The 13,427-nt window shown below is 44.2% G+C and overlaps 1 protein-coding gene across 2 annotated transcripts in view; it reads right to left on the bottom strand.

Annotated features, from left to right (window-relative positions):
• LOC116819796 (vascular endothelial growth factor receptor kdr-like) overlaps positions 1 to 13,427 on the bottom strand; it is a 178,066-nt gene that overhangs the window by 5,648 nt on the left and 158,991 nt on the right. For both annotated transcript variants that reach the window (XM_032771797.2, XM_032771796.2), the window contains exons 28-29: positions 11,246 to 11,324; positions 7,611 to 7,711 (exon numbers count right to left, since the gene is read on the bottom strand). In XM_032771797.2, the coding sequence (XP_032627688.1) occupies positions 7,611 to 7,711; positions 11,246 to 11,324 (180 nt within the window). The remainder of the gene's footprint in view (positions 1 to 7,610; positions 7,712 to 11,245; positions 11,325 to 13,427) is intronic.

The raw sequence follows: 13,427 nt of genomic DNA, 5'->3' as shown, positions 1-13,427 counted from the left end.
GAATCTTGAGCCTGGAATTGAAGTTTGCTGCGAGCTGCAGATGTCACCAGCCTGGCTAGTAGAATTAGTATTGGTGTTTTCATTGTAAATGTTAATTGTTTTGGAGAGGTGGAGGCAGGCATGTCTGGTGTATTGTATTGGCTCAGGTAATGTATCGTTTTATGTGTATGTGCACCAGCCAGTTTATAATGGTCACTTTTAAGTCATTCAGTCTTGTAATTCTCCATTGTTTGGGGAGTTTTGTGTGTGTGTTGGATGATACTTTGCATATGCCAATCTATGAAGTCATTCCAAGTCAGTAGCACTTGAGATGTTGAGCCAAATTCAGCCATCATATGAACTGGTGCAACTGCCTTCGACTTCAGTGGGAGATGCGCCATTTTACAGCAGGGCCTATTTTGGTCCAATGTGGTTGTCCTCCCCAATATGTCAGTACCTCCTGCTCAAACCCAAGACAGGAAAATGAAACCATGATTCCTGCATGTTGATGCAGAAATATAACCACTAGGATGCTTCTTGCATCTCTTCAATAAACTCAAGTTCTGAGACTTCCAGGGTACAGAGAAGTAAACTGTGCAGGCAAACTCCACTGTGCTGGCCTCTTAGATCTGGACTAGAATTTAAACCCAAATTCCTTGCATGGCAATGCAGATCACTACTCACTAGGTTGCCTCTCATGGCTGAAATAAGCTATAACCCTGAGAGTACCAGCAATGTGACAGTCTGTTATTATAAACATCTAAATTCTCTTCTTCTCATTGTCCAGAGGAAAACACCAGTGGGAATGTCTTCAAAATGCCATACACTTGGCAGCTTTTCCATCCCCTCTCGTTAGATAGATTCTCCCTCTGGAATAAGCGGCAAAACTATCTCTCTGCTCTACTGTTTATTTATGTACTTTTCTTTTATTACCTAGCCCTGTTGACTCTTGTCAGCTGACTCCACAGACATTAAAGTCGTCAATGGAGACAAGGAGAAGCACGAAAGTATCTGTTTAACTTGGCTCTGGGCCTGTGTGCCTTGGAGTGCCAGATAAAAGAAATTTTATCGGGGTTTAGTTTGGCCACACAATGAGAAACTTTCAGACCCTTGTTGGCTTCCACCAAGTGTTCTCCTTGTGTTTCTGTCCCCTCTAGGGCAGACGACTACTCTGGGAATGGCTCTGTCTGTCATCTAAATCACACTGATGTTTGAAGAGAGACTTAAACAGTGACATTTAATATTTGCTCCCAAGCCAGAGAGATGATGAGTTTGATCCAAAGTGACTTCTGTGATTATCCGTCTATGGCAAATTGAAATGCAATTAACTTTCAAAAATGTTCCTTTCATGCAAAATGTATGTCCTAAATTAAAATGATCCAGGGGTCTTTACATTTTACCTTTTAATGCTGTAGAATGAAATGTCAGTAAATATAGTCTTTTCTTGCTCAGCAGCAGGGAAATGTACATATGCTTGGAATATATATTGTAGTGGTAAGCTGCAGCTTCCTTGTTCTGACTGTCCTTGAAATCTCATTTGCTACATAGAAACTGCCACATAGGATCAGACAGTTGGTCCATCTAGTCTGGCATTCTGCCTTCAGCAGTGGCCAGTACCCAACGCTTCAGAGGAAAGCAAAAGCCCTCTTATAATTATGCTCCTAGTCAATTGTGCAATGTTGCATAGGAGGGAAAAATCCTTCCTGAGTCACACAGGTGAATAGTTTAAGGCCCAGCGCATGATGAGATTCAATTGCCCATAGTATTACGTAGGTACGAATGTTAATAATGGCTCATACAATGACCTAATCCTGTTAAAATCCAGCCACAGTATTTACCTCAGTGAATTCCACAGGTTGATCTTCTGCTGCCTAAAGAAGTATTTTCCTTTATTGATTCTGCCTTCACTAACCTTTACTTTTAAATTACCTCTCCTCATATGAAAGGAGAGAGTAGAAAGAAGGGACTGGTTAGTTTTCACTATGCCCTTCATAATGCTGAATGTCTCAATCAAATCCAGGGGATTATATGTGTGAGGAGGATGAGTTTCACCTAAAATACATTTTGAAATTGGCTCAAGACAGTAACATCTTATACAAGGACCAATGCAAAAATCCTTGAATTTGTGCCTGCAGGAATTTGTAACATTGGGGTGGGGAAGAAATCTGAACATTGCAATTTCCACACTCAAAACTCACGAAAAATACCACTTTTGTTAGGTGCAAGTTTGTATTTAGTGCTAGTTGGGGAAACTCCTGCTTCACACTCATGTGATACACTTGTGAGACTGTGCCTACCTCACATTACACACTCAGTTCTGGGCTCCTCTGCACCAGGAAGATGGCTACAAACTGGAGAGGTTTAAGTGTAGAGCAACAAAAATGATAAAGGCACTGGAGGAACTAACTTATGAAGGAAGATTAGAAGAAAGCAAATATATAGCTTGGCTAACCAGTGACTCGGGGACATGCTAATCACCTATAAGTCTTTGCCTTCAGGCTTTCTTTCTACAATGCCCATACCCTGGTGCCTAAGCTGTCTTTGTAAATTGTAAATACCAACAGAGGGAGTTGATAGGTTTGGACCAAGTATGTATAATTACAGGCCTGTCTACTCTATTAGTAGAAACTTGTCAGAGGACCATACTACAAAACACTTGTGTCCCATCCCAATTACAATACAGTTAAAATCTGTAGCGAGGATGGGAGCTTAACGAGGTTAATACTAGGTCGTATGACTTGACAAAAGACTTGGACAAGTCTAGTTTAGCTTGGTAATGTGACATGGTTAAAATATGGTTAGGTCCCTCCACACTGCAGATTTTTACTGTATTCTACCTGGGTTTCCTGTCATGGTGAAGATGGGCCTTGAAAGTAGTGTGATGAAATGAAGCAAAGGAAAATTTAAGTTGAATATCAGGAAATGTTTCCTAACAGTGAATGTATTAGGTTGGGCTGGGAGGTAGGGGAGGCTGTGCAGAATATACCATAAGGGACAGTCTTGCATTAGCTACAGGGAAGTGGACTAGATGACTTAATAGGTCTCTTCCATCTGACTCCTCTGTGAACCATTGATTCTGGCTTGAAGGTAAATAACTATTAAAACATCTCAAGAACTGGAAGCTCATTACTGGAGCTGTTTATTTTTCTGTAAGAGGGAGTCGGTTTCTAATGGCCTAAAACTCAGTTAGGAATGCATGAGTGAGGACTGTAAGAGTATTTCTTAGGGGCAGGAGACAACAGAGCTCTAAATAAGTGAGGACTCCCCAGGCTTGAGGTAGAACACTCCTTCCCAGTGCTGTGGAGCTGCTCACATTGCTCTACCCAAGCACCTAGTCTTAACCAGGTAGGTCTCTCTGGCCCTTAAAAATCCTGGATGTGATCAGAGGCCTTGTTCAAGGAAAGATGGGCAACTGAGCTATACAGCGGCAAGTCTACCAATTTGTGCCTGATGCTTATCTATTGTAATAATAATGAGAAGTCAACTATGGAGCCGTCTGATAGCTTTTATACAGACGTATGGAGACACTTTTCCAGAGTAATAGTAGGTATTATGCTTGATCTTAGCTTTATTTCATTGAAAAAATACCAAAGGCTTTAATCACTAAGGTTGTTTTTTCTCTAATAGTTGTGAGTCTGATTCAGAATTTGCTTCGATAAATCTGCAGTGAGTACTGTGCAGTAGAAAGCCAATACTGCTTTCCTTCTGGCAGGATCAATATGTCACTGGTCAAGTGGCAGAGGAACTTGAAGCATTACGGTTAAAAATTCATTCTTTTGAAACATTCATAAAGTACCTATATATAGGCTGGACAATAACCAAATGCAAAACAAAGCTAAAAGGGAGCCACAAAAGGACCAATTCACCACTGGAATAAGTGATTGCAGCTGTTTTGGCATCAGTGGAGTTGTGCCTGATTATGCCAGTGATGAATTTGGCCCAATCATCTCAAATATATAGCCAACCCAAATGAAAAGCTCTGGCACAGGTTCCCCCACACCCAGGATGGTCAATTCCCACTGAACACAAGGAATAGAGGGCTGAGAGGCAGTGCAGCATACCATAATGAGCACAGGAACCAAGAATACATTAGTTCTAGGGACTCTTGCCACTGCATCACTGTGTGACCTTGGACAAATTACTTAGGCCAAAATTTTCACTGATTCTGAGTGCGGCAAATTTTGGACAGACACAGTCTGGGTCCTTGTGCTAGGTGCTGTACAAACATAGAGATAGGTATAGTCACTACCCCCAAGAACATATGTACTAGTAACAGAAAGAAAAGTCTTCAGCTGTAATCATATACATCAGCCTGGAGCAACCTTATCTCCAACCTCTATTCACCTGAAAACAGGATATAGCAATAGGAATTCTGACTGACCCTTCTGAGCCACTTTCTCTGGGTGAGTAGTGACTGCAGAGCATGGAAGATCCCAGGGCTGTATATGAAGGCCTTAGTTGTGCAGCTGTGTCTCTAAGGCTCCGTCTACTCTACAAGCTATGGGGTAATTCCCAGGTCAACAAGAGCTATCCTGAGTATATATAGTAGTGTAGCCATGGTAGCATGGGCAACAGCAGTGCTGTCTTAGCCATGCTGACTACGCAGGGTTTGGGAGGGTTTGTCCTCAGCCCAGCTAAGCTGTGCTGCTGCTGCCTGTGCTACCAAGACTACACGACTATTCATACTCAACCTAGTTCTCATTGAGCTGGCGTGACTGTGTTTATGCAAGCTGGGAATCACATACCTAGCCTGGAGTGTAGATGTGGCCTAAGGGTCACCTTTTCCTACAGTCTTTCCCCAGACACATCATATCTGAACAGGAACGCTAGATGCTGCCAAGCGTGATTGTTTGGTTTGAATCCTGTGCACTGAGATTGCCTTGGACCCAATCCGGCTCGGGCAAAGGCACAGCCCTCAGCAACGTGAGCTGGAAGTTGCCTCTCGGTGCCTGCAGCACATTAGCTGAGACCCAGTCAGCTGGTGTCAGGGTGCTCAGCCAAGATTAGCCTGAATAATTGTTTCAGAGCAACCGAGCATAATTAGATCAGACAAAAAAGAAACCCCCAAACAAACCCCACACCCAAGCAAAAGCCAAGCCTGCTATAGATCTTCATAATAACTTGATTAAAGAGTCTCCAGGAGGATTTTAAAGCAGTGCTTGGTGCTGGCACGTTAATATTACAAGATGAAACCTGACACACTATCCTCATCGTGATGTCCTACACTTCCTCGAATGCTGATTTAGATGCAGTCCCTCTTTTGCTCTCATAAAGCCAACGTAAAATGCTTCTGACTTCAGAAATAGTTATTACTTGTCTAACAGGATTCCCAGGCCCAAGGTATCAGATTCAGCCTCTGTAAACTCTTGACACCAGCAAGGAGTGCTGCCAACTTTTCAACTTGACAGAGCAAGCGAATGCAAGACAAATAAACAGTGAGATTTCGGCAAAAAATAATAAATGCAGCCACCCTGGTTTAGAAAACATGCTAAGCCTTTGAAAGCTTTTGGGTAAGAAGAGGATGACTGTTTCAAATGGGTCCAGGGTAAATGTTTTTGATAGAGAGAGATACACAATTAACAAGGGTGACATTATCTCCCCTGCTAAACTAACACTCTTCTCTGACCTCTCCAAGCCATTTGGAGAATATTACAAGTGCTTCTCAGGGATGTTTTTCAAGTTACGGGCGTGTGAGATCAAGGCATGACATGTCCTGAAATGAAAGGACGCCAAGACCTTCCATAATTAATATCTAAATGAATGTATCACTTGGGCCACAGAGATTCTGCAAGATGGTTTCAAAAAAGAGTCTGGCAAAAGGGTCTTCTCAGCTGGGGTGAACTGAATGGAAAAACAGGCCAAGGACAAACACTCCTCTGTCTGCCATGAGATTGCTGTAGTCCTGAAAATGAGGTGGGGATGGATGGTGCTTGCTGCAGGCCTTGGATCTAGATTAGATTTCCTCTTCAAATGACTATGTGTGGACTGGCTGGCACAGGAAGTACCTGGTGTACAGTTATGAATAGAATACCCCAAAAAATATGGATTTAGAAGACCAGATTTCCAGCCTGGGATATTTAATAGGAGCATATATTAAATAAAGTCAATGGAATTAAACCAATTGACACTAACTCAGGATCTGGTCCCGTGTTCAGAAGTTTTATTTGAGGCTTGAACCTCTACAGAGCTGGGCTGGAAGTCTCACAAGAACAAACTCGCTCCTGGGGTATCTAGTGTGTCTGCTTCGGAATGGCAATGCCATTATAGAGCAGCCTGGCATGCGGGAATTTAATGCTTCTGATGCCTGCTGAAAACCTGAAGGGACAGCAAAGAAAAATCCACTAGCTACTCATCAGAACACATCTGAATCTGAGAAACAAAAAAGGTTCATTCAGACATGATTCTAAAAAATGGGCAAATATCATCAGGGGAGGAGGGTGTTTTATTTGAATCGGTGCACCTACCCCTAGTGTGCATGTGTGCATGTAGGCAAAGAACTTTGTGAGGATGCCTGCTATCCTTAATTCTCCCACCGTCCTGCAGAATGGATTCTGCTGAACACACTGAGTTCCTTTCCTGGAGGACAAGTGGAATTTGAAAGCTTACCTCAGTTCAGCAAGAATAACATGAGCCTGCTCTGTAACTTTTATCACATATCACAGACTGAGTCTACTCCCCAAAACGATAATGGGGAATTCATGGAGAGCAAGTATGAAAAGCCATGGCAAGCTTCCATCATCCTTCCTTTCTGTCTGTCAGGAGCAAGTCAGTAGCCTCTCTCAAGTGCTGACTGTTGCGCTCTGACTGTGCACACTCCGAAATGAGCCTGCTAATGCTATACAGAAGCAGTGCAAACTTCTCCCAATATACCACACCTCACAAAGAAGGTCAACTGTGTTCTGTGGGGAACTGTAGAAAATACCATTGTGGAAAAGCCATGTTGAATTTAACAGGAAGAAGCCAAGTCAACAGAGTTCTAAATGTCTTAGATACTATGGTGATAGGTCTTACAGAAAACTCCAAGCAGTTTGGTTGAAATTTATTGTAAATTCCTAACTAACTGAACAGTGAATGAGATCCTTCTCATCGATTCTTTTGAAGAACTCTAGCAGAAATACTATTCTCTATGTTTGCCACTTGCATCATATTGGTGGGTCTTAGGGGTTAGACCCTGAAACAAGCCAACTTTATTTGAAAGTCTGACCCCTCTTTTTATATGATGATTCAAAAGCATGAGGCAGCTTCTCCTTGGAAAAAGTGTTAATTTGATTGGTGCTGCATCCTGTGCTGAGGTTGATGAAATTGGTTTTAGTGCTTTATCAGACTAATTAATGTTCACACTGTGTGCAGAGAAACACATGTATGAAACTCATCTAGAGGAACAGCCTTCCTTTCAGAAGTCTGGGATTGTGTTTTATATGCAAACTGGTACCTCTTTTCTCTATGCTGTGACCAAAACTGAACTGTGCCTCTTCATTTTGAAATGTATTAACCATCCTCTTTCTGTTGTAATCATGAAGCCTCGTGCTGCAGACTAACCGTGTTCCATTTGGAATCAGAAACTTTTTTTTTTTTTACAATCTTTTCTGAGCAGGACACCGATTCCAAAGAAATGTTCCCAAAATACTCACGCTAGAGCCATAATCCCATAAGGCCAGGAGCGAATTTCCAGCCTCTTCAGGCTTTTCATCTCATCAGATGTCAGCACCATCCCGCTATCCGACTCGCTTTCCTGTACAGCAAAAGGAACAGGACATCAGTAATGTGATAACTGAAAAGACAGCGCTGCAGCTCTCTCGGATTGACAGCAAGGGGGAAAAAGCGTGATGGAGAATTTGTACTGGGCAGCAATTAAAGCCACTGGAGAAGGAACAGCAAAGGGGCCAGTTCAAACACCAAGTTCCAGCTGGAGTCTATCCTCTCTCACTTACTCTTCTAAAGCATTTTTTGTGTTATGATAGGGGCCAGACTTTCAGTCCTACAGGCTGAATTCCCTCATTTGTCCACAGAGCAGGTAAAGCCCAGGCAGGAGCAGTGCAAGGTTTCCTCATCCCCGGAGAGGAGGCCGCCACTAGGTAGGGTGACCAAACAGCAAGTATGAAAAATCAGGACAGGGAATGGGGGGTAATAGGCACCTATATAAGACAAAGACCCAAATATCAGGACTGTCCCTATAAAATGGGGACATCTGGTCACCCTACCACAAGGTGGGGTTGAAGCTCCAAGGCCGGTTCAGTTACTGGCCTCTCAGGCACTGACTGCCGACAAGGAAGCCATTTGTAGTGGTGATTATTATTATTATTATTATTTTTAGGTACACAGTATTGTATCGGGAGCTGGAGTGAGACCTACCAACTCATTCCACACACAGCACCAAAGAGTCTTCAGATGGGCATTTGCCAAGGTGGGTTGGACTCAAATCAACAACCTACAGCGCTAACGCTCTGTATTATGGCCCCCATTCAGCAAAAGCACTGGCACACGTGAGATTTTAATAGGCACCTATATAAGACAAAGACCCAAATATCAGGACTGTCCCTATAAAATTGGGACATCTGGTCACCCTACCACGAGGTGGGGTTGAGGCTCCAAGGCCAGTTCAGTTACTGGCCTCTCAGGCACCTCTCACCTCTATGCACCTCTCACCTCAGGCAAATCTCACCTCCATGCAGAAAAGCACTTAAAAACACACACAACTTTCAGCTCTTCCATAATGCCCAAAAATTTGGAAGTTAAGCCTATGTTTGTGTGCTTTGTTAAATTGGGGCCTATGTTACCATTCCACTTAGCCATCTGGGCCCCTTGGTACTTTTTGTTTAGTCTTTGAAAATTTGCCTTGTTTTTATGGAGTTAAAAATGTTATTGATCATTTTTCAAAAGGCCATAAAATGCAGTGATATGCACAGGGCTCAAATAATGTATACAGATGGAAAGACATTAATAGTGAGGGAAGACTGCGTCAAATAAAAGAAAGCAAACATAACTGATGATTCTTCTCTCTTATTTTGGCTTTCTGGTATTTTAAAGAGAAATTCTACACACACATATTGCAACAAGAAGCCTTTTGCCATTTTAAACTTGAAATCTGTTATTAAACATGATGTAGGGGTACCTTCTAGATTGTGGAGCTGAAATCTGAATGAAGGTTTATAAAGTGCATATCCATTTATATGTCTCCTGAGTTAAACACTATCTTAAATATCTTCTAGAATTGCTCTCCCTATTAGAAAAACTTCTTACTGAACTAAAGAAAACATAAGTGTGGTATCAGATTAGACCACACAAACTCCTTGCAAGGAATATGGCACGGTAAACATATCTTGCAGGGCTCCTTCTTTGTACACAAGTGGACAAAAGAAATCTTTCATCTGTCCTGCAGAGTTGTGAAGTTTAGGTCTAAAAGATAAAGTGGTGTTAAAATAAAAGAGAGGGGGCTCTGATTCAAAAGTTACGATTGTTAATTTTTATTAGTTTTTATTATCCACACTAAGCTTATGTCTAGAGGCCATGAATAAGGCCAGTTTGCCATCGCGCTAGGTGCAGCACAAATTGACAGGTAGACATGGTCCCTGTTCCAAATAACTATAAAAATTTTAAATGAAAACAGGGTTTTTTTGGAGGGGGTGGGGATCCTTTACAACTGAAATACTCCTCTTCAGTGCTGGAAAGTGGCATCAACAGCAGCTGTGCTGTGTACCAGAACCAAAAAGGGAAACTAACTAGAAATAGGAATGAAACTGTGATCAGTCTTATTTCAGCATGCAATCTGAGTGAAGTGGAAAAGTGAACAAGTGGCATAAAGAATGAACAGAAAATCAGATTGTTCTCAGGGGGTAGTAACACAAGTCAGAAAACGTGCTTTTTTTTAACTATATGGGGTGAAATCCCAGCCCCACTGAAATCAGTGCAAGGATTTCACTCCAGGTTTATGTTTTAACAATGTGACCCCATAATTTATTTCTCAACCACATATTTATCTGAATTGCTACTTTCATAGTATCTTTAAATGACTACAAAAAAACTAATAAAAGAACTACGAATAACAATCACTATTGCAGGACAGGTGTGGTTGTGTACTTTGAACTATTTGAAATACTGACCTAATCAGTATTAATTCCTTTGGCATTTAATATACTGGCACTAATCCTTGTGCACTCAGAAGTAAAGTGGATGACACAAGGTCTATACTTATGTAAGATACCCATTGCAATACCACTTTAATTCTGCCATTATTTTAATGTCACCCTCTTTCCTGTATGTAGGAAAAATATTACCACCAAATATGTACTGATTTTAGAAATGCCCCTCAGGAGATCTTTTGGAAGAGGGATGCAGATGCAGGCAGTTGGTCACCTATTTGTGATAGCTCTCTGTCCAGTGAAAGTACTTGTGTTATGCAGGGAGACAGATCTCTATCCCTGAAGAGGGAGCATACAGCGGTTAGCGGGAATTCTTACCCTACAGATCCCTAAGATGGTGGAATAGGGATGGAGGTCTAGAAACTGAATATGGCAAAGGAATAGGAAATAACAGGCAACAGTTCTGCACTGGCAAGAGGATGGACTAGAGATCTGCTTTCTAGGCTAAACTGTAGTTGGACACCTCACCCTTCCTAGCAGAGAGATATTCATCAATTGGAGAAGAAACTCCCTGCACAGGGGACCATGCAGGCTGGGGAAAGCGAGCGAGCAAGCGTGAGAGCATTTCCCGCCTGGGAGAGCATATGGGTCACAGGGAGAGACAAAAATGTGTGCATCCTCCCTGACCTTTACTTGCTCCACAGCCTGTGGGTGTTCACCCTCTCCCTCAGTCAGATGATCTCCTGAGGGCTTCTTGCTGTGGAGTTTTTGAGCAGCCAGGGGCTGCCCCATAGTGCCAGTGGCTCTGGCTTTAAGGCAGGAAGCATGGCGAGAGACGATACTGAAGTTCACAAGGAGCTGAACTACAAAAGAAGCTCCTGAGTTATTTTATACGGAAGGAGAAGAGAGACAACTAGATGCTTTATCATTGTGATCCCAGAAGAGGCCACGTGAAGTTCCTGGCACTGAGCAGAGTTGAAATAATCATGCTTTTAGCCTCCATTTGAATTGCTTCATGAAACAAAGTGCAGGATCCCATTTGCTCTCTTGGATCCAGGGCCAAATCCCCCTTGGGGTTTCTATCCCCTCTCCCAGAATGAAGCACACACATGCTCCAGAAACTCTTTCTGGCCCTGATGGCAGCAGGCCTGCAAACCTGCTTGAAGGGGAATGTTCACCTCGCTTACCTCATTCATCACTTTCTGCTTCTCCACTGGCACCTCATCAAATGTCTTCACACTCAGCGGTCTCTTCTTACTGTTATTACTGGAAAGGAGAAGAGTGAGAGATCAGTGCGCAACCATTCATGATAACCCTGTAACTTTCCTTTTCCCCCAAGTGACTGCTGACCGGGCTCTGTAGCTCAAACAATGTCCCTGACTCAAAGTGCATCAGATTTTCTTCTACATCTTGTAACTAGTTAACAGGACCCTGACAAGCAGCATCCATATATGAGTTATAAAATGAGACCCCCACCCTGGAACTGCTGACAAAATCCACACTACTAGGACTTCAGATAAAAAGGAACAATTACATGGACAACCCATAGTATTTTAAGTTACAGGATAAGGGCTAGGTTCTGGATTCTCTTGGCCTACCAGGGGAAAGTCATATGGCCAAACACCACCATCATTAGCAGCCATCACAAAGGACAGGACAGGAATGTATACATGTCCTCTGCCTTTCCTGATCCTTCCCTTTCTATTTGGATGGCAGACCATGGTCAATGCTGGTGGGAGCGCAAGTTGCACCACCTTAAGTGCTGTAGCAGTTGCCACTCCTGTGTGCACTTCCACAGCACCCAGCAAGTCGTGCCAGCTGTCTGTCCCCTCCACACACAGAATGCAGCCAGTCCTAGCCATTCTGCATCCAACAGGATAGGGGCTTCTAAAGCCGCTATCCAATGCCTAGATTTTATTTTTGTTTAACCCATCTAAATGCAAAACATCAAAAACCAATTAAAGAGACAATCAGCCCTAATATTTATTAAAGCAGAATGAGAGCAGGGCCAGAACTGGAAGCTTTGCCAAGTGTTATTACAACTCCCCCAAACCTTGGTGGTGGGTCAGATAAGAGAGAGGCTGGATCCAACTATCCCAGGCTTTGTTTCCACACAACCCAATGCACAGCTTCCTTGGCCCATCTCTAGAAGGGACCAAACCGTAAGGCACAGAAGGAAACTCAGTGACACTCAAAGCAAACCCCTCTTCCCCAGAAAAGTGTTCAAAGCCAACTGATACAAGCATGTGGGGGACTGAAACCGAAATCACAGGAGTGGGAGCTTCAGGAGAGGATGGTCCATCTAAAATACATGGGATTGACAGCCTGCCCTAAAGGCAGCCAATGTGGCAAATCACTTTGGGGAAGGAGGAGGGGTCAGAAATGTGTCTGTATACAGATACAAGTATCCACGGTAAAAATTTTGAGGTCCATGGGGGGTGCTCACCTTGGATGGCTCCCCGCAAGCAGCTCTCCATCCCTGCTGTTGCTGGTGGAGAGGCGGCTCTGCATGCTGCCTCAGTCATCCCCTGGCCCAAAGCGCTGACTCTGTGGCTCCTGGCCCATTGGCCAGGAACCACGGTCAATGGGAGTTGCGGGGGCAGCATCTGTGAATGGAGCAGCGCACAGAGCCGCCTGGCCAAGCCTCCACGTAGAAGCCGGAGGGGGGACATACCGCTGCTTCTGCAAGCTGCTTGAAGTAAGGACCGCCTGGAGCCTGCACCTCTGAGCCCCCCTCCCGGGCCCCAACCCCCTGTCCCAACCCCAATTCCCCTCCCACCCTCTGAACCTGTCGATCCCAGCCCAGAGCACCCTCCTGCACCCCAAAACCCTCATCCCCAGCCCCACCCCAGAGCGTGCACCCCCAGCTGGGGCCCTCACATGCCCCCACACCCCAACCCTGTGTCCCAGCCCAGAGCCCCCTCCCACACTCTGAACCCTTCAGTCCCAGCCCAGAACCCCCTCCTGCATCCCCAAATCCCTCATCCCCAGCCCCACACCAGAGCCTGCACCCCCAGCTGGAGCCCTTACCCCCTTGCATCCCAATCCCCTGCTCCAAGCCAGAGCCTTCTCCTGCACCCTGAACCCCTCATTTCTGGCCCCACCTCAGAACCTGCATCCTCAGCCCAGAATCTGTACCCCCTCCCACACTCCAACCCCCTGCCTCAGCCCGGAGCCCCCTCCCACTCCCCACCAATGTCCGTCACTAAGTCCAGTAATTTTGTCAAGTGTCTGTCATGCAACATGGTGGTGCTGACCCCTGGGAAAGGGTTTCATAGCCAAGAGCCCTCAACCAGGGAAAGCCCTGCCCCTAACCTAGTGCTTACTGAACCCAGGAACCATAAACAGATCTGTTCCACTCCACCATAA

Source organism: Chelonoidis abingdonii, chromosome 8 (genome assembly GCF_003597395.2).
Source record: "Chelonoidis abingdonii isolate Lonesome George chromosome 8, CheloAbing_2.0, whole genome shotgun sequence".
Taxonomy (NCBI): domain Eukaryota; kingdom Metazoa; phylum Chordata; order Testudines; family Testudinidae; genus Chelonoidis; species Chelonoidis abingdonii.
The sequence above is the reverse complement of the archived record's forward strand: the minus strand, read 5'-3'. Positions and strand labels throughout refer to the sequence as shown.